The sequence below is a fragment of the Saccopteryx leptura genome, chromosome 1 (assembly GCF_036850995.1).
Source record: "Saccopteryx leptura isolate mSacLep1 chromosome 1, mSacLep1_pri_phased_curated, whole genome shotgun sequence".
Taxonomy (NCBI): domain Eukaryota; kingdom Metazoa; phylum Chordata; class Mammalia; order Chiroptera; family Emballonuridae; genus Saccopteryx; species Saccopteryx leptura.
The window spans coordinates 91,232,481-91,256,991 of NC_089503.1; the positions used below are offsets into that span (position 1 = coordinate 91,232,481).

A 24,511-nucleotide genomic window follows, 5' to 3' on the forward strand; every position below is an offset into this window, starting at 1 on the left:
AGAAACCTAACTTACATGCTCCTCTGGATACAAGATCACCCCACATCTACAAAGAAGCAAGTCTCAGGGTAAACTAAAAATCCTTTGAACTCTAGAATTCTTCCATTTAATTTAAAATAAGAACATTTTTTTCAGATTACATTGAAATAGTGCTTAAGGACAATCTACAGAAATTGTTAGAATCATCAAACCTACAGAAGAACATTATATAAAAAGCAATCTATGTTTAAAGAAGTTAGCAGTGTTTGGGGAACATTTCATATGAATTCTCATTTAACTCTAAGTATTTATACGCAAATGGACACATTTTCAGAGCTAGACTATATTTTTGCAAATATCCAGTACTAAAAGTTTCTTAGAACAAAGACCATAGTTGAATTTAAGTTTTTTATGATTATATTAATAAAATTATGAGGTTGAGGAAACAGTTGAAAATTAAAATAATCAGAGGACATAATTCAAATTTTATATTTTAAAAAGCACATAACAAGGAAAGTTGTAATAATTATATGGAATGCTTTCTACAATAATTAAAAAATAAAAATCAAATTTACTAGCACAATTAACTTGATAGTGACATTAGTTTCATCAAAATGAACCTTAAAATTTTTACTAAGTTTCAATCAGGCTGTCAGTGATCCCTAGTTAGATCATAGATTCAGAAAACACAGCAGACACTGGTATACTGATTTATTGCCATATTGTGAATATTTGATGAAAAAATAAGAAGTTTGAATTGACTTTTTATCCTGATAACACAAGCCTGGCTCAGATTTCTTATAATAAGTTTGTAGGCAAATATTTCTATATCCATTATCTTTTGAGGCATATTTATTGTAATAAAAAACACAAGAACTCTTTGATTGTATTATCCTAACTCCTGTTCAGAAAACTCACCTCCAATAACTCCTACACCATAAAGAGCCAACTCATCCTGTGATTCAGATATAATTTTGAAATAGTCCCATTGGTTTTTTTGACTCTTTCTATAAAGAAAGAACTCATGCAAACATATAGATAGATTTAAGTAGTAATTCAAAAGCTTTTTCACCAGAGTTGACTAATTTTATGATTTAGTGTTTGATATCTTTACCACAAGAAGGCAGTCGGCTATGCATCCTGAGCAGTGCCAGAGGAGAAATTAACTAAACTTGATCACAGGCAGCATTTGCGGGCTATTGTGAAGGAAGAAACTTTTGTTTCTTCTGTAATGTTTTTGGTGGTTGTGATATTTGGATCAGACGTGGCAGAAACTGTCAGGTAGTGGGTGTGGAGGAGAAGAGGCTCCACTTCCTTGAGTGGATGCAGTTAAGGCAGTGAGCGTATCCCTTACACAAACAGCAGCAGCCACAATGCTCCTCAGAAATACCCACAGTCCCCAAAAGTGCTTCACCGCTAGAGATATTTCTGGATCAAAATGAACTCTTAATAGGGCAATAAAAATAGCCCAAACAGAAAAATTAAGTGATCACTGTATTATAGACCATATTATAGAAGAGAATAAAAAGTAAACTTGAATGTCAGACAGAACAAAGCTTTATCAATTAATAGCTAAGTAACTTTGGCCAAGAACTTAACTTCTCTGTCATCAGACATTTTTATACAAAGTAAAGATAATAAAAGTAACACTATGCCCAGGAAGCATTCAATACAAAATCTTCTTTGTATTAGGTAGCCTTTCAATAATTGTTATTTATTTTTATTATTATCATTATTAGTATTCTTTTGCTCAATCAAATAAGAGAATTTAAAAGGCAAAATGTTTAGCCTTGCCATTCAATTCAATCTAACACTTATTTAATTTATTCTTTTCTTTGTGTAAGAAAATAAAAAATAAAAAACTAGAGAAAGTAAAATAACTAAGGATTCATCTCATACTTTAAGAGGACTAGACAAGTAAACTAACAATTATATTACTATAATTCAACATTCTTGAGATCAGTTAACTGACTCACTGTGTCCTTAGTACTTTTAAAAGTACCATATAGTGCTTACTTGAAAATAATTGAATTAATTAATTCAGTGAGACATGAACTGTAATTACTGTACAAACAAATAGCTAAGGAAATATAAAGAAAAAAAAACAATTCAATCTAGGGTCAGATAAGTCTTCCAAAATGGCCTAACACTAAAGCTGAGGCTTACTTAGCATAAGATTGGAAGTTGCGCCTGACCAGGTGGTGGCGCAGTGGATAGAACGTCAGACTAGGATGCAGAAGGACCCAGGTTCGAGACCCCAAGGTTGCCAGCTTGAGCGCAGGCTCATCTGGTTTGAGCAAAAGCTCACCAGCTTGGACCTAAGGTCACTGGCTTGAGCAAGGGGTTACTCGGTCCGCTGAAGGCCCGCGGTCAAGGCACATATGAGAAAGCAATCAATGAACAACTAAGGTGTCTCAATGCGCAACGAAAAACTAATGATTGATGCTTCTCATTTCTCCGTTCCTGTCTGTCTGTCCCTGTCTATCTCTCTCTCTGACTCTCTCTGTCTCTGTAAAAAAAAAAAAAAAAGATTGGAAGTTGCAAGTGGGGATGCATACAGACTTTCTTAGCAAAAGGAGTAATTATTGAAATTCATTAAGGCAAGAGCGAACCTGCTTTATTCAGCAAACTGCCAATCTTTAGAATGACTTGAGTGATGCATACCTAAGATGGTGTGAGATTGGTGTGGGAAGATAAGCACACACCCCCGCCCCGCCATTACCTGCTGTTATTTCTATCCCATTCTTTCTTCGTTTTCTTCACAGCACTGACAACTTCTTGTCGTAATGCTAGCAATGTATTTGTGCATGTGTTGATTGTCTGCTCCAGCCAGTAGAGTGTAAGCTTCATGGAGGTAGGCACTATTACTGCTTTTATTATTTCTTTGTATGCAGTCCCTAGAGCATTGGCCTGTCAGACAGTCCACACTCAATAAATATTCGTTGAATGAAAATTGAAAGAATTACTAAATAAGGAGTTGCTTATAAAAGATCTTAAATATATTTAGGAAGAACTATCAGGATGACTTGAGATGAGGATGGAGAAAAGTGACAAGTCTGAGAGCATCTCTTGGGTTTCTGACTAAAGTGACTGAAGAAGTGGTCAATAGCCACATATGAAATTCAAAACTAAGAGTCAAGTTTTTGTTTTCATTTTTGAGAGGATGTGGGATGTTAATGCATTTTGACACCCTCAAAGTTGCAGGGAGGAAATCTATCACTTAGAATTCACAAAGCATTTCCCTCAAATGAACAACTGCATTCTGCATTCAGTTTATCATGGAGAATAAAGCTAATCTTAATTAACAGGTATAGAGCAGATTACTATAACTAATAAAAACCTGCCTTAAGCATCCTCATTGCATAGAAATCACAAATAAATGATTTAAGGAATTCAAGTAATCTGCCTCAGAAGCATAGAGTTGAAATGAGAAATGCAATTTTTGTATTTGCAAGTAACCGAGTCTACCCCTGAGCCCATCATTTGTCATCTGGCGTGCTGTTCAAGAAATCACTCTTTATTTAGGTGACCACCCTGGAGTCATTTCCCTGCTAAAGAAATTTAATAGTGAGTAATCAAATGTATTCACTTTCACAGTCACTGACATGAGTTTGCAATTACTGCTTGGAACTAAGCTAGCCTCAGTGGGATATAAAAATTAGGCTAATCATATGGTGAATGCTTACTTCATCCTGCATTTGTTCCTGCTAGGAGCAGAATTGTCTCAGTAATTGTATGCAAAATCCTTTCACCAGAATCATCACGAAAAAATTAAGCACTACTACTCCTTTTCTAAAAAAAAGACAAAAGTGACATCTTAAAATATCACTTTCAAATCAACCAAAATGAATGCTTTTGGCTTTGTGTATAAAAGCCAGATTCAAATTAATATTATTTATAGGACACAGTGTGGCATATGACTATAACAAACTGATATTTAATATGTTTTATAACACTTTTGTGTGTTTTGTTGCCAGTGATTGCTTTCATGATTAATTAATGAGCTCTTTTGGACTCAAACTTCAACATAGGGTAGAATAAATGAACTTGTCTTTTCAGAACCAGAATTCTATCTAGAGCATTGGCTATCTTGCACCCTCAACCAAGAATTTGTTTTTATGAACCAGAAATATTTCTGTTTTCATTATTTAGAATGGAGTTCTTTCTATAATCGGTTTCACACATTTTTAAATTTTAGATTTTTTTGAAGCATATTTTAGCCTTAACTAACGATTCAAGATGGTTGGTATGGAGACTGATAATGGAAACTTGAGAGCGATTTTCAAGGGAAACTCTAAGCACTTGCTGGGGTGGGCCTGATTCTTGGTTCCTATAATTCATGATCTCCTTCTGCCCTGGTTTAGAAGTTCATCTACCACATTTATTTTCGAGGCCAAAAATGTATAAAGTAAGTGGTTTCCAGGTCACTGTAATTTCACTTAATATTCTTTATCATCAGTTCAGCAGTTATCTCTGGGTTGAAACATAAGACATTGTTGAAATTTGAGTATTTTAGACTAACAGAAATGGCAATGTAATATGGTTCCAACTGATATAATAAAAAATCTGGCTACAGAGATAAGTGCAAAATAAAGAAACAAGTATAGAATTTAGAGTATTTACATTTTCCTTTTTTTCATTTTTTTTTCAGAATGAATCTAGATCAGAGGAGTCACTGCATTATATTTGAATTAATTTGAGTAGCCTCCTATTTGGATTGTTCCATTTCTTCTTCCTCTTCCTACCTAAATCTGACATTCCCACTAATATTATGAAAACAGTTTCGAGAATCTGTCTCTCCTCTGCTCCAAAGCCTCCAGTGTTTCCCTGCTGCCAATGTAGTGAAATTGAACTTTCAGTATCTCCTTTCAAAAGTACTTACTGGGTGCCTTTTTGTTGCCAGGCACTCTTCGAAAAGTGAACAGAATAAAATCTGCCTTCATGAGCTTACATTCTAGAAGGGGAAATAGGCAATAAACTGGGTAATATTACATTAGATGGTGGTATTAGGGAGAAAATAAAGCAGAGAAGGGAAATGGAAAATCTCAGGACAAGGGAGTTGAAATTGTAGTGAAAGTAGCTTAGGATGACCTCATTGAAGAGAGGGCATTTGGGTAAAGTCCTAAAGGAGTGAAAGAGTGGGCATCCTAGACCCACCTTGGAGAGAACACTCAGGACAAAAGCCTAAGGTAGGTGTGGCAGATTGTCACAACTGCAAAAAGAGCCAGCTGGTGTTGTTTGAGAGGGAGAGAGCAGTAGATAAGGTTAGAGGTGTGCAGACATGCAGTCCACTGTGAAGAAGGAATGAGACTTCTGAGCTATGAGCGATATGATCTGGCTTGCTTGCCGCCATGCTATTCACAGTCTGCAAGGGGCAAAGGCAGAGCAAGAACACCTGAAAAGAGATCATTGCAGTAGTCTAGACAAGAGGCAATGGTTGTTTGGACCTGGGTGGTGACAGTAAAGAAGAAAGAAATGGTCAGATTCTTGATATATTTTAAGATAACACTGACAGAGAATGCTAAACCATGACATGTAATAGAAAAAGAAGAGTTGTGGTAACTGTTATTTAAAGGCTTTCGCAACATAGCCTCAACCTTCATTTCCAATTTTATCTCCCGCTATTGACTCAAGTGTGGTGAAAAATTCCCTAGACTTAATTAAGCATGGGAGGCCTGAGTTCAAATTGCAGCTCTATCACTTGTTAGCGTTATGATTTGATATGTCACGAAACTGATCTCTGTTTCTTCTCCTGTAAAATGTGATTAATAATACTTCACAGGGCTCTTGTGAAGTCCAGTTATATTGTAAAATGATAATAAAGCATAATTCACTGGTTCCTCGTCTATAGCGGGGGTTAGGTTCCAGAACCCCCTGCGATAGGCGAAAATCCGTGAAGTGGTGACCTTATATTTATTTTATTATTTATATATATTTTAAGGCTTTATAAACCCTCCCCATACTCCTATTAACCTTTTCAATTTTTTAGGCTAGAAAATGCTTATTTTACTGCAAAAACAATTAAAATAATAAATATATAAAAATACCTATATACCGCAAAAATCTCGTGATATAGCGAAAAACCCGCGATACAAAATTAGATATATACAATTTAAAAATCTGTAATACAATGAGACTGCGAAAAGTGATCCGTGATATGGCAAGGGACGACTGTATAGTTATGTTAAATATTACTCAGTCTATCTGCCTCTCTGCCTTTGCTTTAAAGCTGCAGTAGCTCATCCATACAACACTCCTTTCCTCTAACGACTGTGTCACATTTCAGGTCCTTCTCTGTGCATTGAAGTCCCTTTCTGAAGGACTTCTGCCCCTCTTTTCCACTCAACATTTTGCTTTACCAAGGTTTTGGCATATTGAATGAGTTTAACATGCAAAATTAGGTTTTAAGTTCTTTAAATGCTTAATATGAGACAAACATTGTTTGGGTACCTATTAATTCACAAATGTATATTTGAATCCCTTTTTGAAGATACAGTGGTTGCATTTTATGATTTTGAATTGTGAACTTTATATAGTGTGATATAAAAAGCAGATAAAATCAGAAGTGTGAATTTTATATGGGATAATATAAAACAGATAAAAATCTCTATGAGCAAAATAGCATCTTTGTAAAATTGTTAGACATTTATTATGATTAAGAAGTTAGTCTTTAACTTCTTCTGATTAGGAAGTTTGATTTTAAAATTATATAGTGTTTAAGAATTCCTTTCTGGCATAAAGAAATTGCCTTATGTTATAAGAATACAATGCTAGATACTCATAATGCTGAGGAGATAAAAAATGTTAGAGACAAACTTAAAAAGAGGCTCAGTTTATTTTTAGGGAATATTCAAAATATAATCAATAGAGAAGTTGATGTCTATAACAAGAGAGAAAAATGGGTGTGTTAAACCTGTGTCATAATTTAGCTTACTGCTTTGTGTGATGCACAAGGTAGCTGCAAGGACTGTATATCAGGGGTCAACTGACATCTGAACTCCAAATAGAAAAATATGTGCTTCCTCAGGAGATCAAAAAACACCCAAGAGTTCCTTCCTTCTGAAAACAAAAGCACAATGACCACCAGTACAACAGATGTTAGTGATGCTCAAATCCTCCTTCTCCTTATCGCTAGTTATCATCAATCACCAAATTAATTTATTCTGCATCCTTAATTTAGAATCTACTCTCATTTGGATTACTTAAATGTGGTCTCCTAACTGGTTTTCCCATTTTTTGTATTAATTTTATCCACTACATTTCCATAACTTAGCTATCAATAGATGATTATTATAAAGTGCACTCAATCTTGTCACTCTTGTCTTTTTTTATTTTAATTTTATTTATTTATTCATATGGTTTTTTAATTGAATTTATTGGGGTGACATTGGTTAATAAAATTATATAGGTTTTAAGTGTACAGCTCTATAATATATCATCTGTATATTGTATTGTGTGTTCACCACCCCAAGTCAAGTCTCCTCCCATCCCCATCTACCCCCCTGTACCCTCCTCTGCCTCTCTCCCAGCCCCTCTTTCCCTCTGGTAATCTCCTCCCTGTTGTCTGTGTCAATGAGATTTTTCTTCTTTGCTTAATCCCTTTACATTTTTTACCCAGCCCCTAACCCCCTTTCCCTCTTCTGGGAATATATCCCAAGAAACCCAAAATACTAATTTAAAAGAATACATAAACCCTTATGTTCATTGCAGTGTTATTTAAATAGTTACTCTCTTTTAAAGTCCCTGAGGGGTAAAGATAAAATTCTGTCACTGGGTAGATATGTCCCTTGCCTGCTTATCTCTCAAGACTTTGAAGCCCTTTTACAGACCACACCAATCTTATACATATCCTTCTTGTTTTTCTGCACACACAAGAGAAACTAAAGCATTTGAAGTTTCTGAATGTGACTTGTCATGCTTCTACTTACTTCTAAGCTTTTTAACTTCATGATTCCCTCTACAAATTTCCCATTAATTTATTCATCAATTCAAACACTCTGCTGAGCATCTACTGAGTACCCACTGAACTAAGTCCTGTGCATAGAAATAGAAACCTACTTTCTTGGAACAGTGTAGCCACAGGAAAAGACATTAATAACATCATCATTCAAATGTGTAGTTAGAAACTATGGTCAAAATCAGTGAAAGAAATATACAGAAAGTTGTAAGAGCTAATATGACAGAGTAGTAATCTAGTCAGCAGGTCAGTGATATCCGAGATAAAATCTGAAAGAAGGCTAAAGTAGAGAGAAGCAGTCTTTTAAAGGGAGCAGTATCCGGGCGGTGGCACAGTGGATAGCGTCGGACTGGGATGAGGAAGACCCAGGTTCGAGATCCTCAGGTCGCCAGCTTGAGCGAGGGCTCATCTGGTTTGAGCAAAGCTCACCAGCTTGGATCCAAGGTCGCTGGCTCGAGCAAGGGGTTACTCGGTCTGCTGAAGTCCTGCGGTCAAGGCATGTATGAGAAAGCAATCAATGAACAATTAAAGGTGTTGCAATGTGCAATGAAAAACTAATGATTGATGCTTCTCATCTCTCCATTCCTGTCTGTCTGTCCTTGTCTATCTCTCTCTCTCTGACTCTCTCTCTGTCTTTGTAAAAAAAAAATTTTTTAAAAGGGAGTAGTATCATGTGCAAAGGCACTGAGGTGTAGCCAGATGGTACCTCCTAGAACATCTGAGAAGGTCAGTTTTGCTGAATGGTAAAAAGGTGAGGAGGACAGTGGTATATAATGAGTCTGGAAAGAGGCAGGGAACAAATATGACCAGATGTTGATATGTCTGCTAAAAAATAAGAAAACACTGGAGCCTGAGAAACAACCAAAGAATGCATAACTAAGTGGAACAAATGAGTGCTCTCTTCCTCCTCCCCTTTCTCTCCTTTTCTCTCTCTGTCTCTATAAAAATCAATCAATAAATTTAAAAAAAAATTAAGCCCTAGCCAGATAGCTTGGTTGGTTGGAGTGTCATCTAAAAGTGCAGAGGTTGCTAGTTCCATCCCTGGTCAGGGCACACATGAAAACAGCTCTATGTTCCTGTCTTTCTACCTCTCTCTAAAAAACTTAAAAAAAATAAAGAAAACATTGAAGCCTTCAAGCAAGGAAGTGCCTTGCACGCAGGTCAGTCTGTCTACAAAGATCAATTTAGTTACTATGTGAACAAGTGACTCTATTATTTAATAGGCTCATCCACTTTTTGTACTGAAATAAAATTTTCCATTGGCCCATTTCTGGAAAAGCCCAAAGAAATAAGTAAAAATAGTGTTAGGGCATGCCTGAGAGGAGCCATTCAGTGCCTTGAACCAGTGGCAAATAGTTGAAACTGCTTGCTGCATGCCTGTAGTGATAAGGGTTAGGTTCAGTTGCAACTGACAGGAAATTTAAAGGATTTAAGGTATGAAATTCCCCTATCTGATGTGAGCTGAATTACATATGCACATCACAACGTAGGAGTCAGGAGACAGTTAGTGCTAGAAAATATAAGCGGTCTTTGGGAAAAATTAGGATCCAGAAGGACCACCTTTGAAGATGGATTTCTATTTTTACTCTTGACTTTTTATAGAAAAGCGAAAACTGAAGATAGCCCATCTTACCTCAGGTTTAAATGTATCGTTTTAAACTGTGTAAGTTAGAAGATCTTTGCTTATTTTCCCTACGCCCTTTTTGAACTATACCATAAATAAATGCTAGAGTCACAGCTGCAGATAATTTTAACCAAGCTACAATGTCAGTTCTCTCCTTCTGTGTGCTGAGACCTTAGCATCGGGACTGCAGCCTTTGAACATGTTATTTCAGTACCTAAGCTACTTTGGAAACAGTCCAAACTAAATGGTTACTAAATCTGCTCTACAGTTCCAGCATGGTGGCATTAAATGCAGGGAGGATTATAGAATCCTATTCCTCTCTGCGACTGAGGTTATATACAGCATGAAGTACACTTACAGACATAACACACCGTTCTCTTCAAATACACTGGTTTTGGATGCTGGTCACTGTGCCAGACCAGAGAAATTAATGTAGTAGTGGGATCTACATAACAATTTACAAGATTAATGAAAGAGGCTCTCATTTGAGTAAGTACACGCTGCTACTACCTCCTTTCATCACTTTTTAAGCTCTACAACTCCATATGGGACCCACCCAGTCCTCTCATTCCCAAACCAGCTCTCATGACCTAGATCAGGGGTCCTCAAACTTTTTACACAGGGGGCCAGTTCTCTGTCCCTCAGACCGTTGGAGGGCCCCTTCCAGAAACAGGTGCCCCTTCCAGAAGTGCGGTGGGGGCCGGATAAATGGCCTCAGGGGGCCGCATGTGGCCTGCAGGCCGTAGTTTGGGGACCCCTGACCTAGATGTTTCTATATCCTATATTCATCAAAACAGCATACCCTTCATCTCATTACTTTGTTACCCTCATGATAATTTCTACCTTCTCACTTCTCATTTTCTCCTCCATTTCTCACTCTGCTGCAATACAACACCTATCCCTAGCTTTCCATTGAGGCTGCTCCTGTTGAGTGGACCAATGACATTCTAAGTAAAAAGCATCATGAACACTTTTCTGCTCTTAACTAAACGCAGTTTCTGTGCCACATATGGATAACTAACTCCCTTCTTTTTGAAACTATATTTACCCTGACATAAATTTCTCCTGATTCTCCTCCTGCCCCTCTGTGTATGAATAGGTGAATCAATAGTTTATAAAAAGAGATCATCAAATAAATAAGCTCAGCTAGTGTTGCTAGCTGCCACATCTCTGTATGGGATTACTCATCCAAAATAGGTCATTATCTGTGGATAATGAGTAGTAAAAGTGTTGAAGTATAAGGATAAAGTAGCCCAAGACTGCTTATATCACTATGATTCTATTTACCATAATTGATATTATAATTACATGACATAACATTTTTTTAGTATTTGTATGTATAATTGATAGTGTTCTTTAATAACTATGAAAAAGCCTTTAACTATATACTGTAATCAAATTATATGATCTTGTACGCAGTATGCCCTCACTGCTATTCTAAAAAAAATTATTTTGGTTCTTTTGAAGTTATTTATACAATACTGTATAATTTGTGTAATTGCTAGTTTCCTAAGTTTCAATTTTGCTGGACAGTTAATTCCTTGAACAATCAAAATCATGTCTTCACGTCTTAAAGAATCATGTCTTAAAGAATTTTGGATGTAGTAGGTTTTCAAAAAATTAGGTTGATTAAAACGTTAGACAGCTTTTTTTTAAAGAAGACTTGAAAGACCTTTACAGTAAGAAATTTTCTTTAGTCTTATTTTATTCACCTAGAAGTACAGTCTTTCTTTTCTGGCCAACAGTATTGCATTACAGATTGTCTAATAACTAGAAGATACAAATCAGAGCCAGAAGTAGAGTAAGTATGACTTGACTTGTGATTTCCCAGTTTATATAACAGCTAAGTTATATAATCATAGACTCAACAGCAGTATTTCCTGTGATTTACAATGTATTCCCAACTATCTTAGCAAATAAATAAGACATACACATCTGAGTAGCAACAAAAAAGAAAACATATGAAAATCAAACAGAGCTTACTAAAGAATTCAAATTTTCAACCAGGCTCTGAAACTATAATTGTGTGTTCTTTGCACTGCATTGAAAAGATGTCATTTATTTCTGATTATGATTAATGGTTCTTTTTAGGCAGCCAACTTTCATTGCCATTTAACAAAGAGCGTGTCCTCAGGTTTTTTCTTCCTTCAGTTCTAGTGTTATTTGTAAATCTGAAAAAATAGATAGCAAAATATTGAATTTACAATTTTGTTTTACTAATGTTAAAAGTCCTGTAGGCAGGAAAACAACAATCTGGATGCATAATACTGACATGATATGCACATGTTGCAAGAAATTTTTAAAAAGCACTAACTAAAGAGCTAACTGTGCCAAGCTGTGAATTGACCTCAGGGAGCAGAAATCCGCATGGATGTATATGGCCAATGATTATCATTTTTACAACATGAGAAAAGAAATCAAACAAACTAAAACTCTTTAAATAATTTTGATAATAAGTAAAAAGAGAAAGGAATAATCAAAAGTCAGTTGGTATTTTTTTAAATGTTCATATGTTTTAAAAAATGAATAAAAGGAACATTGCCTCACTTACTATCAGAGAGCAAGTCCCAGTAACAGAATAAATGAGTCATGAACATGAACTTTAAGGTAGGACTCAGATCACCATGTTCCATTGCATCAGATAGGTAACAAGGGAAAGAGTGCTATGTTTGAGGGAACCTAGGTAAGACCTGAAAAGATAATTCGGGCATACATTACAAAAGAAAAGGCTAAAGGGAGAAATAGATATACCAAAAATAGTTGTATAGTAATTACCATGTCCTCTTTCTTCCTCTTTGGGGAACTTTTATTTTCATTTAGAAAAAATGAGTCTTGACTGCCACAATATTTCACTTGGCAGAGTAGCAGGTAATTTATATTTCAAATATGATCTCATCATCAGTTCCATCTGTTGATAGTAACTGGATGTTCTTAATGTTTGAAACTCTGACTTGTAGAAAACATACCTTAAAATCAAGATCTTTGAATCTGAGACTCGCAAACCAATGAAAATAGATAAGTGTGCTCTTAGCTTGCTTATGCTGTATATTCATTTCAAGTCTTTACTTTTAATTTTTAATCCACCCAGCCCTCCATCTAACTCCAAGGATGAGGTCAGGGAGAAACTATAGGCAGCTGACATAGAGTGAGCTCAAATAAGTGTTAGACCTTCTTAAAGAGGACTAGCATTTTTTGAATGTTAAGCCACTGGGAGGAAAAATAATTGGTTAACAGGTTCTGTTTCTAACCAATCTTGTTTAAAGGCTATTCATAGATTCAAAGCATCTTTTCTGTTTCTCTCACATTTTATTTTTAAAGTGAAAGCTGGAAAAAGCAAGAGATCAAGAGAATGTTGGCATGAAGAAGTACCTCATGTGCTAAATTTACAAGTTCGCCCCTTTGTCCCTAACCCAGATAGTAAGACCTGTGACTTCCCTTCCCCTTTCAGAGAGATATGGTTCAAGTACAGGGTAGAGATCATCCAATCTTCTCTGGAAGCCTGTCTCCAGCTAATAAACAGCCAAACCTCCTTCCTCAACAAACTTGGGTATGCCTTCTCAACCTTCAAGACCCAATTCTGGTTGTTTCTCCCCTGTGGTATTTTATCTTGTTTCATTCAGACAGATTTAACCAAAACTTGCTTTGGGCCAACATTTTACTTTGACTATAGTTATCCTTGTGCTTTTTAAAACTAATTTAGGTTTATGTATTTGAACATCTATCCCCTTTACTAGATTATGAGTTTGTATACGCAGTGCCTCACCTATTAGGTCATTCAATTCATCCTCATTCAACATTGTTCACACGCCACAAGAGGAAGAAGAGTAAAATAATGCCTTCTCCATTGAGAATAATGAGTCATCCATAAATACTGTTGCATTGTTTCTTTTACATCTTCTCTTCCTTCAGTTGAACTAAAAAACGCTGTTGCTGCCTTGCTCAAAAGGAGAGCCAAAGCATATATTCAAAATTAATTTTCTCTAGTGTGTAAAATTACCAAAAAGCATTTTTTAAGTTTTTATTGATGACAGGTGGTTGGCCCTGTATTTGGATTTTGGTTTATCTTATCAAAAATGTGTCTAGAGCAATGTAATATTCTTCAGGAAAGAGATTTTGAGAGCTTACTCAAAGTATGTTAAAGGATATTGTTAAAGAATATTGTTGCCCTGAGTAAAAGAAAAAAAATTTTTGGAATAACCATTTGGATTTTAAAATTTTCTAAGTATCATTGTATATTTTGGAACATAAAAACATTGACATAGAATCAGCGACAGTACACATTTTTAGAGGAAAGTAAGAGGATGTTTTTAGTAATTTGGCTTGTTGTTGTTTTTCTCCACTAGGATATTCAATACTTCAAGCTATTATGGAAAAAGCAGGACAAAATGGTTGGCATGTCAGTGCTATATGTGTGGAAAATTTTAATGATGTCAGCTATAGACAACTTCTAGAAGAACTTGATAGAAGACAAGAGAAGAAATTTGTAATAGACTGTGAGATAGAGAGGCTTCAAAACATATTAGAACAGGTACGTACTGGATTTTATATTACTATTAACCTATACTTTCTAAAAAAACACACACACACACAAAAACTGACCTTTGATTTACTTAAATCCAACAATCTTCTTCCTATTATTTAGTTTGAAGTGTGGAGTTAGGAAGGATTTATTATATGCTTTATCTCCAAGACTAATATAATCTTCTATCGCCAAAGGCCATTTTCAGTTTTAGGTCTCAATGCAGGGAGGAAAATTATTTCTCACACATTTTTAAAATATACAATATAAAAGACTTTTATGTACCATCAAGACCTCTTGCTCTCCTATTTTCATAAACATTAATTTTGAAGATTAATGCCATCTAAAATATTAGAAAACTGTAATATTTGTGACTTTTTGCTTTCTCTAACATTTAGAGAAATAGATATAAGACATCTAGGAACATGAATAAGTAAAGCAACGAAATAAAATAAAATTAAGTGGCATTTTAATATGCTACTGTGTGTAGCATATTTTCTTCTAGATGTTGTATAAGTAAATATATTATAGTCTGGCTTGTGGTGGCGCAGTGGATAAAGCATCACCTGGAACACTGAGGTTGCCAGTTCAAAACCCCAGGCTTGCCTGGTCAAGGCACATATGGGAGTTAATGCTTCCTGCTCCTCCCCTTGCTCATCTCCCCCCAACACCTCTCTCTAAAATGAATAAATAAAATTAAATATATATATATCATATAATCGTCACAGAAAAGATGATTTTTACCTTTCTGCATAAAGCAAAAATCCTTGAATAAAGCTTTCAATAAATATTGTTGATTTAATTTGAAGAAAATTATAAAATAGAGCTTTGCAATTGTATTAAATGATAGAAGAATATCATCAAATAATGGATAACATTTTCCTTCTTCCTAACCTGCATATCATGATTAAGCTTTGAAAGTCTGTATTTGGCCAAAATTACAGTGAATGATTGCCATCTAGTGGTTTTGGCAATGTTTGCCTATATTTATCTACAATATATTAAGTTGGCTGGAGAATATCGTAGGGTGATTTTTTTGTTGTTGTTCATTTGCTATGGATAGCTTATCTATATAATTATATTATTTGATTTATGGTAGGAAATTTACTGGTTAGCAGGTTTATTTATAAGAATATCTTGAATACACTACTGTTCAAAACCAACATGTGTTTCAGAAATTCCTCCTTATTATAAAAGGGCACTGAACCAAATGCCTTAAGTTTCCTTCCTCAACTATATTAGAATTTGTAAAAGTTAGAAGTCAAAAAGCATGTGGTATTTCTTTTAAAGATCTAGGGAAGCCAGAGCATACTGTTAGAGGAAATGACTATGTATTTACCTTCTGTTATCCTTTATAGGAAAAAACCCCACTTGATTGAAGAAATATGTTTATATTATATAGGGAAATATTATACACCTGTACATGACTCAGATTTACTCCTGAGACAGTAAAAAATTATTAAGGTTATGCCTATTCAGGGTATGTGAAATTCTTTAATGTGTATTTATGGAATTCAAGAATAAACTTCCTTTCTTGCTTTCTTAAGCAAGACAGTCACTTCAGCCCAAACTCTCATTCTTTCTCTCTCCCACTCCCTTCTGTGTGGAGAGTTTGAGTTGTCTGACCTGAACAACTGAAGCTTTGTAAATAACTCCTTGTGAATCCCAGAGAACAGTCAATTCTAAGAACTGCCTGGATTGCCACGCTCCTGTCAGAGCTTGAGGAAGGCTCAGAAAGACCCTCCACTTAGCACCTGTGTCTGGAGAAGGCAGTTTGAGTGCCTACAGCACACTGACCCATTTCAGTGACTTCGCTGGTTTCTGAGAAGAAAATCAGCGCACCCGAGTGATTCAGATTAACTCTTTGAATAAGCCTTAAATAAGCTCTTGCTAAGGGGACTGGACATCTTAAATTTTTTTGTCATTTCAAAGGAATTATTTTTTTCCAGACTTATTGAGATATGAATTATGTGTAACATTGTATAAGTTTAAGGTGCACAATGTGATTCCCTAATATATTATGGAATGATTACACAGTAGGATTAAGTAACATGTCCATCACTTCACATAATTATAATTTCTTTAGGTGGATGAGGACATTTAAGATCTATTTTCTTGGCCCTGGCCGGTTGGCTCAGCGGTGGAGCGTCGGCCTGGCGTGCGGGGGACCCGGGTTCGATTCCCGGCCAGGGCACATAGGAGAAGCGCCCATTTGCTTCTCCACCACCCCCTTCTTCCTCTCTGTCTCTCTCTTCCCCTTCCGCACAGCCAGGGCTCCATTGGAGCAAGGATGGCCCGGGCGCTGGGGATGGCTCCTTGGCCTCTGCCCCAGGTGCTAGAGTGGCTCTGGTCTCGGCAGAGCAATGCCCCAGAGGGGCAGAGCATCGCCCCCTGGTGGGCAGAGTGTCGCCCCTGGTGGGCGTGCCAGGTGGATCCCGGTGGGGCACATGCAGAAGTCTGTCTGACTGTCTCTCCCTGTTTCCAGCTTCGGAGGAATACAGGAAAAAAAAAAAAAGATCTATTTTCTTAACAGCTTTCAATTATATAATATAGTATGGTTAACTATCGTCACCATACTGTACATTAGTTCCCTAGAACTTAGGAAACATAAATGTCTACCTTTTCTATTTTTATTTCTATTCTTCTTGCTAAATTCTAAAAGGTTTGTTCTATCATGACTGCAAAGTACTAATGAGACTAGCACTAGACTTTTGTCCCTTTAAAATTAATCTCAGGTATAAATCTCATAAATTATAACAAATTTTACTATATTGTGATAATGTAATGTACTCTTAATTGTCCTATAAAATTTCTCGGTAAGAAAAGTGTATATCTGCTTCTGAAAGTGATTTTTTTATACAATCAACATTTTAATTCATTGTACCTCTAAACAAAATCACTTTTAATGTTTCCAATTTTACCCTTGACTCATCTAAACACAAGAGCTGATCCAGATTTTGTCAAGAATTTGTACATACATTTCAGTGCCTCTGTGACTCAACATCTTGAATAAATGGAGATAATAATAGAAAATGATTTTACAGAATCAACCAAAGCATTTTTTCTTTCTTTTTTTTTCTTTTTTAAATTGAATTTATTAGGGTGACACTGGTGTGCTCTGCAGGAGGCACGGTACAGAGATGCAATTACTCAGATGGATTTTAGGGGGAAATTTATCATGATTAGTAACAATAATAAAAGTAATCAAAACAAAATCAAAAAGGGTTTGAGTTTATGTAACCTAAAGTAGAATAAAGGAAAAGCTTAGTACAATCAACATAACAATAAGCCACACAACATCACCAAATGAAGAAGCATCAGCCTGGGCTCTAGAGTAATACCTAGTTATAGCAATAGACTAAGAAAAGGGGAATTATGAGTATGTACAAATCCCACCAAAGCGTGGAGGAACACATCACCAGACGGCAAAGCCTCAGCATGGGCTCCAAAGTCGGCCACCGCCCTGAGCATCCACAAGGAAGAGTTCTCTAGAGCTTCAGGGCAGTGTGGGACACTATGTATATTATGAGATAATTTTGACTGGAGGCCATTACACAGGGCCTTCCGTGCATAGCCTCTAGGAACAAAGAAAGGTCACCACATTCCAGAATAGTTACCTAGGCAGGCAGGTAAGTGATAAGAACATCCTCCCTGGTGCAGGGGAAACTGCAGCAGGACAACTCATCCCACTCTGAGTGAATGACTCAGTCATTCCCCTAACCACGTTTTTGAGTTCAAAGTCATATATATATATATATATATATATATATATATATATATATATATATATATTTTTTTTTTTTTTTTTTTTTTAATGTACTGTTCCTCCACAACTGGTTAACACATTGTTGACCGGCAATTTTACACAGAAGTTATCTCATGTCACTGGCTATTTTTTTATACTTGAGTATGACAGTGAAACAATCTAAATAAACTTCAGTATACTTTATTTATACATAATGAATTTAAATGAAACTTTGTACATATCTGCTACATATTATATTTTATACATATATATTTTAGTAAATTTTTTTGGTGTGATGTACTGTGTAGCAATCACCTACATGTAATGGTACGCATTATGTTTTGCAAATATATCTGGTTTCACTGCGCTTTCCTTTTGAAAGACACACTTTACACATTCTAGTTGGATTGAACACAATAAAGAAATATTTTACTATATCCTTGATATGTATATTTAAACTGCGAGTGGTTAGAAGATAGTCCAAATATAGACCGCTGGACACTGTGATTACTTTTGTTTACTTACCTACAATTTTGTAGTCTCACGCCTGGAGGAGTGGGAAGAAAAGGAGTCCTCATGAGAATATAGAACAGTGTGATGTTTTTCAAACTTTGATGCTAAGAGTGAAGAGCCACAAATACAACAATCATATATTACCCTGAGTCTCAAAAATTGAAATAGCTAATACAAGTGCAAACACAAGTTAACTCGTGAGTAGTCAACAATGTTAACATAATTATACAGGTTTCAGGTGTCCAACTCTATGACACATCTCTGTACACCATATTGTATGTTCATAATCCCAGGTCAAATCTTTGTCCACCACTGTTTATGCCCCCTTACCCTCCTCCACCTCTTCCCCTCCTGACAATTAACACACTGTTGTCCGTGTCCATGAGTTTTTTTTGTTGTTGCTGTTTTTTTTGCTCAATCTCTTACTCCCCCAACAGCTGTCAACTTGCTCTCTATGTATGAGTCTGTGTTACAGTAATATAATGTTAATTAAATATCTAGAAATACAGAGAAATATGAAGAAATAAGTTAGGATATAATATTAAAAGCTATTAAGTCAAGTGAATAAGGCTGTGCCTTCTGGTTGGGAACTAACCTAGTGTGTACAGATATGATAGGCAAGAATATGCCTTTTGTGCAGGCCCAGCTAGTATGTGTGTGAAATTATATGGATAAAAAAGAGCTCCCTGGGAGAAACTCCCTAAAAGTGGCTTGATGTGACAATTCTGTGGATTGACACCTGTTAGAAGGTGTATGCCAGAAAAGACTACTAAAGCCGAGGGGCCCCCAGCTGCAGTTAGTCATCCAGAGTCCAACATTGAACGTGAACTATCTCTACACCACCCTGACCAAGGACAGTCAAGAGGAGCACGTCGAAAGGGCCCCATTAAACTGTCCCCAGAAACGCCATAAAATTTGTAAGGAATAAACTGCCTGTGTGATTTTTGCAACTAACTTGTGTGTCAGTCATGTCTTTCCTCCAGTGGCAGTTGGTCTTGGCACTGATAAGTAGAATCCTCATAGCCACCTCAAGAGTAGTCTCAAAGAGGCTGCCAGTCCTGCTGTTAAGCAGGAGTGTCCCACTGCACTGCATGGGGAAGTCAGGGATACCTGATCGACCTAGAGCTTGGGCTTTACTGGGACAATCTGTCTCTGTTTTGCTTGTTAGTTCATTTTGTTCATTAGATTCCACATATCCAAAGAATTTGTTAAAAAGTAAAATGCTAAGTAATTTTGATCAGAAAAATATTTAAAAATAAGTGGCCCTCGCCCTGGCCAGATAGCTCAGTTGGTTAGAGCATTGTCCCAAGGAGCAGAGGGTGTCGGTTTGATCCCTGGTCAGGGCATATAGAGGCACAGCTCTATGTTCCTGTCTCTCTCTCTCTTTCTCTCTCTCTCTCTCTCTCTCTCCCCACCTCTCTTACTAAAATCAATCAATAAAAAAAAAAAAAAAAAGTGGCCCTTAGGCCCTGGCTAGTTGGCTCAGTGGTAAAGCATTGGCCTGGCATGTGGATGTCCTGGATTCAATTCCCAGTCAGGGCACACAGGCGAAGTGCCCATCTGCTTCTCCACCCCTCCCTCCCCCTTATCTCTATTTCTCTCTTCCCCTCCCACAGTCAAGACTCCATTGGAGCAAGTTGGCCTGGGGTCTGAGGATGGCTCCATGGCCTCCACCTCAGGTGCTAGAATGGCTCCTGTTGCAACAGAGCAAAACCCGAGAAGAGCAGAACATCACCCCTTAGTGGGCTTGCCAGGTGGATCTTGGCCAGGCACAGGAGTCTGTCTCTCTGCCTCCCTGCTTCTCATTTAAGAAAAATACAAAAAAAAAAAATAAATAAGTGGCCTTCTCTCAGAAGATGGTGAACTAAATGCAGTGAAGAAAGGGTATGTGTTAGTAAATTTCTAGAAGGATGAGCACCCTTTATGTTATGGTAGCATGCTGTAAATAATTAGTTTTTTGATGTTTCAATTTGTATCAATTTTCAAAATTATAACGTAAAATAGCTCACACAATTTTCTCTCCAAATATGTTAATGGACAACTGTAGTTAGAGAAACACTTTACTTTCTGCATATGTTTTCCAAATTATTTTTATTCCATGAACTAATTAGTTCTTATAAATTTATTGCTATTTAAAATAGCAGTTAACTATATCCTCATTCAAACATTTCAAAACATAAGCTTCAAAACAAGTATTTGAAATGGTAGCTTAAGGTACAGCGGTCACCCGTCTGTCACCAGGGTTAGGTTTCAGAACCTCCCTCAATAGGCGAAAATCCGCAAAGTAGCAGCCTTATATTTATTTTATTATTTTTATATATTTTAAGACTTTATAAACCCTCCCCACACTTTATAAACTTTTTGCATACTATTATTAACCTTTCTCACACTTATTTTGCTTATTTCACCAGAAAATAATTAAAATAATAAATATATAGAAATACTTATATATCGCAAAATTTCACAATATAGCAAAAAATCCTCAATACAAAATCAGATCTATACAATGTAAAAATTTGTGATACAGTGAGATCATGAAAAGTGAACCACAATATAGCGAGGGACGACTGTATATTGATTTTTCTACCCTAAATTATACCATAGGATAAAAAGGAAGAATTTATGCAAATGTCTCTCAGTGAGCTATTTAAGCAATAAAGGCATACAAAACTACAATATTAGATTTTTGTCATTTTGTTTTCATCAGGCTCCAATTTTTAAAATAAAAAAATAATTTTTGGCTCTCTAAATCTAATGAGCAATTTGTTCTACTCATCTGATGGGAAAAAAACTTTGAAAAGAAACTTAAAAATAAATGTATTCTTTAGTGTTAAATTATTTATTGCTTGTTGATAGAAAGTCTTGATTTCTACTTAAAGAATCATTTTAGACAATGACATTTTTTATTTCTCCTTATTTTCTTGCTCTAATAATACATCAATTATTTTATAGAACACCTTATAATAACTTAATATAACTGGGAACAAATCAATTGTTTTCATATCAAAATAAGTGGCATAGAGTGGGAGACTTTTCAAACATTATTTGATTTTCACACATACATATATTATTTTTAAATCTTGAATTTGATTAATTGAAAATAGTCCCTGGGGACTCTATCTGATACCTTATCAATTGAACATTGAAGTAACAGACTATGATTCACATTTTAAACCTGGTAGCAAAAAGGTAACAAATACTTGACTTTTATCTTTCTGGCATCAAATATTATTTGAGCAAAATAGCATTTGAAGCTAGTAGTTTTCCACAATTTACTCCATCATGAAAAGGAATCTAAGTGTCCTACAACTAGATTCCTGCTGTCAGTGAAAGCCTCCACTCATGAACGTTCAACTCATCCTCTGAAATGTGGAGTTGTCACAATGGGCAGCAGGATGACTCATAATCTTTTAATTTATTCTTTGGTCCATTCACTGAAGTCCTCAAAATTATAATTTTTTTTCCAGAAAAGAAGTTTTGAGAGATGGATAAGAAATGTTTAATTATTTTTTAAGTATAAGTGAATCAGTTAACACTTATGATTCTTCTTTCTTACTTTAAATAAGGAGCATCAGGCTAAGATGATCTTGCTCACTTATAAGTCAATAATGATATTTGCAATGAAGACTTCCTGCTAACTATCTTTGATCCTGAAGCAATGTGTAATTTTACACATGCGGTATTGTAAAGCCAGTGGCCACGGCCACTATCACAGCCACTTGGCCCATGCAGGTTTGCATTGGATTAGGACAGTCGGTAAAGAAACAACTGAGCCAAAAACTGATGGGCCATTATCTTTAATCCTAGTTTGCACCCAGTGGGCAAGTAAAAACACACATTGGGCTCCAAAACCCACTCACATTCAGTGCTCACAAAGCTACTGACTTATCCGAGTTTCCTAGAATCAAAGGTTTTTAGCTCACCAGACTTATTCACCTCTGTTCCCTATCTCCTTCCTTCTCCCTGCACAAACCGGCTTCTCACTCAACACTCTGACATCTTGGCTGCTTCTCCTGGCCTCCTCCATGTGGCCTTTCTCTGCTCTCCTCTCTGCTCTCTCCTCTAATATTAATCTCAGGAACCAAGAGAGCAAGCTCCAGTTCTGCCCCCATTTTATAGTGTAGAAATCCAGACCTTTAATCCAATATACAAAATAGGGAAGTCTCTAATACAAAGTCACTTTCTGAGGCATGATAGGATTGTACCACCCCACATTAAAAAGGGTGGGAAAGGCTTAGTCCCAAAACCAAGCCCCAGGCTATAAGGATTCTGCCTGCCCACAGCCCACAGAGACACACATTAATATCACCTGGGCAACAACTTCCATGTGGGCAGCGCCATCTTTAACAAAGTGAGCATAATATATTTTATCTGCCCAACAGGTATACACTGAAAAAAAGCATAAAATAAAATTAGGGTTCGTTACCAAAGTACAACAGGTCCTGGGTTTGGGTCACCAGCCGCTGCAATAGCCAACAAGCAGAGACTGGGTCTGAGAGGGAAACGGGTATCTTTAATCAAGACTACCAGCAACTTGAGAGGACAGGGGCCATATCTTAACCCAAAGCCTGCCTTCCTATCTCAGTTGCATGGGTTGATTATATACTTTTTCAAGTGAGGTTAGTATAATGGGAAGCACAGTTAGTCATAAAGCAGGATAGCTGGTTCCCAACATTATAAGAGTCATCAAGCAGGATGGCCATTCCCAGAATCATAATTTCTTCTCCATGGCATTCGGATCTAATTGCAGTCTTTAATGCTTCTTGGGCAACAGTCGTCTCCTCAGGGAGTATGGGACTGTCCTGCTTTAGTAGTTCTCCTCAAGAGTATGGAAACATCCAGCTTCAGTAGTTCGCGTGCATTCCTGGGTGGAGGTGCTAATGACAATCATGGAAATAGGTTACACATGGCACACAAGCAATCATATATATGTATAATTGATTGTATACTATATTGATACCATATCAAGTCAACTGGCCTTTTCTATATATTCTTCATTCTACAAATATGTATTGAATGTCCACTTGGGGTCAGGCACTGTCCTCTGCTAAAGATAAAGTGACCAGCAAAACAGATACATTTTCTGTCCTACTTAGTAACTCTTTTTATTTATTTATTTTTTGTGACAGAAAGAGACAGAGATAGGGACAAACATGCAGGAGGGGAGAGAGATGAGAGGCATCAATTCTTCATTGCAGCTCCTTAGTTGTTCATTGATTATTTTCTTATATGTGCCTTGACCTCGGGGGCTACAGCAGAGTGAGTGACCCTTTTGCTCAAGCCAGTGACCTTTGGGCTCAAGTTGGTGAGCCCATGCTCAACCTGGATGAACCCATGCTCAAGTTGGTGACCTTGGGGTTTCAAACCCGGGTCCTTTGCATCCCAGTCCAACACTCTATCCACTGCGCCACCACCTGGTCAGGCTGTCCTACTTAGTAACTCTTTTCTAGTTACCTGTGATTTAAACAAAAAGCATTTGCTGAAATTCTATCAAAACATATTCTCTCCTTTAGTAATATACTAAATTTACTGTACATAGAAAATGATCAAGAATTTTATATTGCCTCAGGGATTTTGTTCTGAGTGCCAGTTTTTATTGAATAGATGATGATATCAAAGGCAATAGATATAGAATTGGCCCTGGGACATACCATAGATGTTTCTAAGGATCTAACCAAGTAAACCAAGTAGTTATCAGGAGAAGACAGTGAGAAGGAACCTGATAGCATGCAATAGCTGTTTATCAAAAGAATGAAGAAAAATGGCTCTATAATTGGCTTATGGATATCTCACACTATCTCTAAGCACATATCTCAAATTTACTGGTGCCCCTTTCAGCAGTATTTTCACTTTCACTGTATGAAAGGGAAATTCAGTGTTTCATTAGACACAATGTGAATCTCAGATAATGAGCAAAGCCAGTGACCTTCCCTGCTGTTTGCAAATTAATCAAAAATGCCTAAAAGCCATGATTGACCTCCCAAAGGCTGATTGCATCACCAAAAGAAGCCAATAATCCTTCCTCGGGGCACAGTCAATTAGAAAGTAGAAAATTCCTTACAAACAGAAATGTTGCCACTTGCACATAGGTGGTAAAATGTGAGCATGGCCCTGGTTACCTTGTTCTAAGTGTCCAAGGCCACCTCCTTGTCTGGCACCATCTAAGTGACATGA

The 24,511-nt window shown here is 36.5% G+C and overlaps 1 protein-coding gene across 7 annotated transcripts in view; it reads left to right on the forward strand.

Annotated features, from left to right (window-relative positions):
- The window catches only part of GRIA4 (glutamate ionotropic receptor AMPA type subunit 4), a 385,805-nt gene that overhangs the window by 248,084 nt on the left and 113,210 nt on the right, over positions 1-24,511 (forward strand). For all 7 annotated transcript variants that reach the window (XR_010749450.1, XM_066371575.1, XM_066371576.1 and 4 more), the window contains one exon: positions 13,904-14,088. Coding sequence is in view for 6 of the 7 variants with exons in the window: in XM_066371575.1 (XP_066227672.1) it covers positions 13,904-14,088 (185 nt within the window). In the remaining variant the exon portion in view is untranslated. The remainder of the gene's footprint in view (positions 1-13,903; positions 14,089-24,511) is intronic.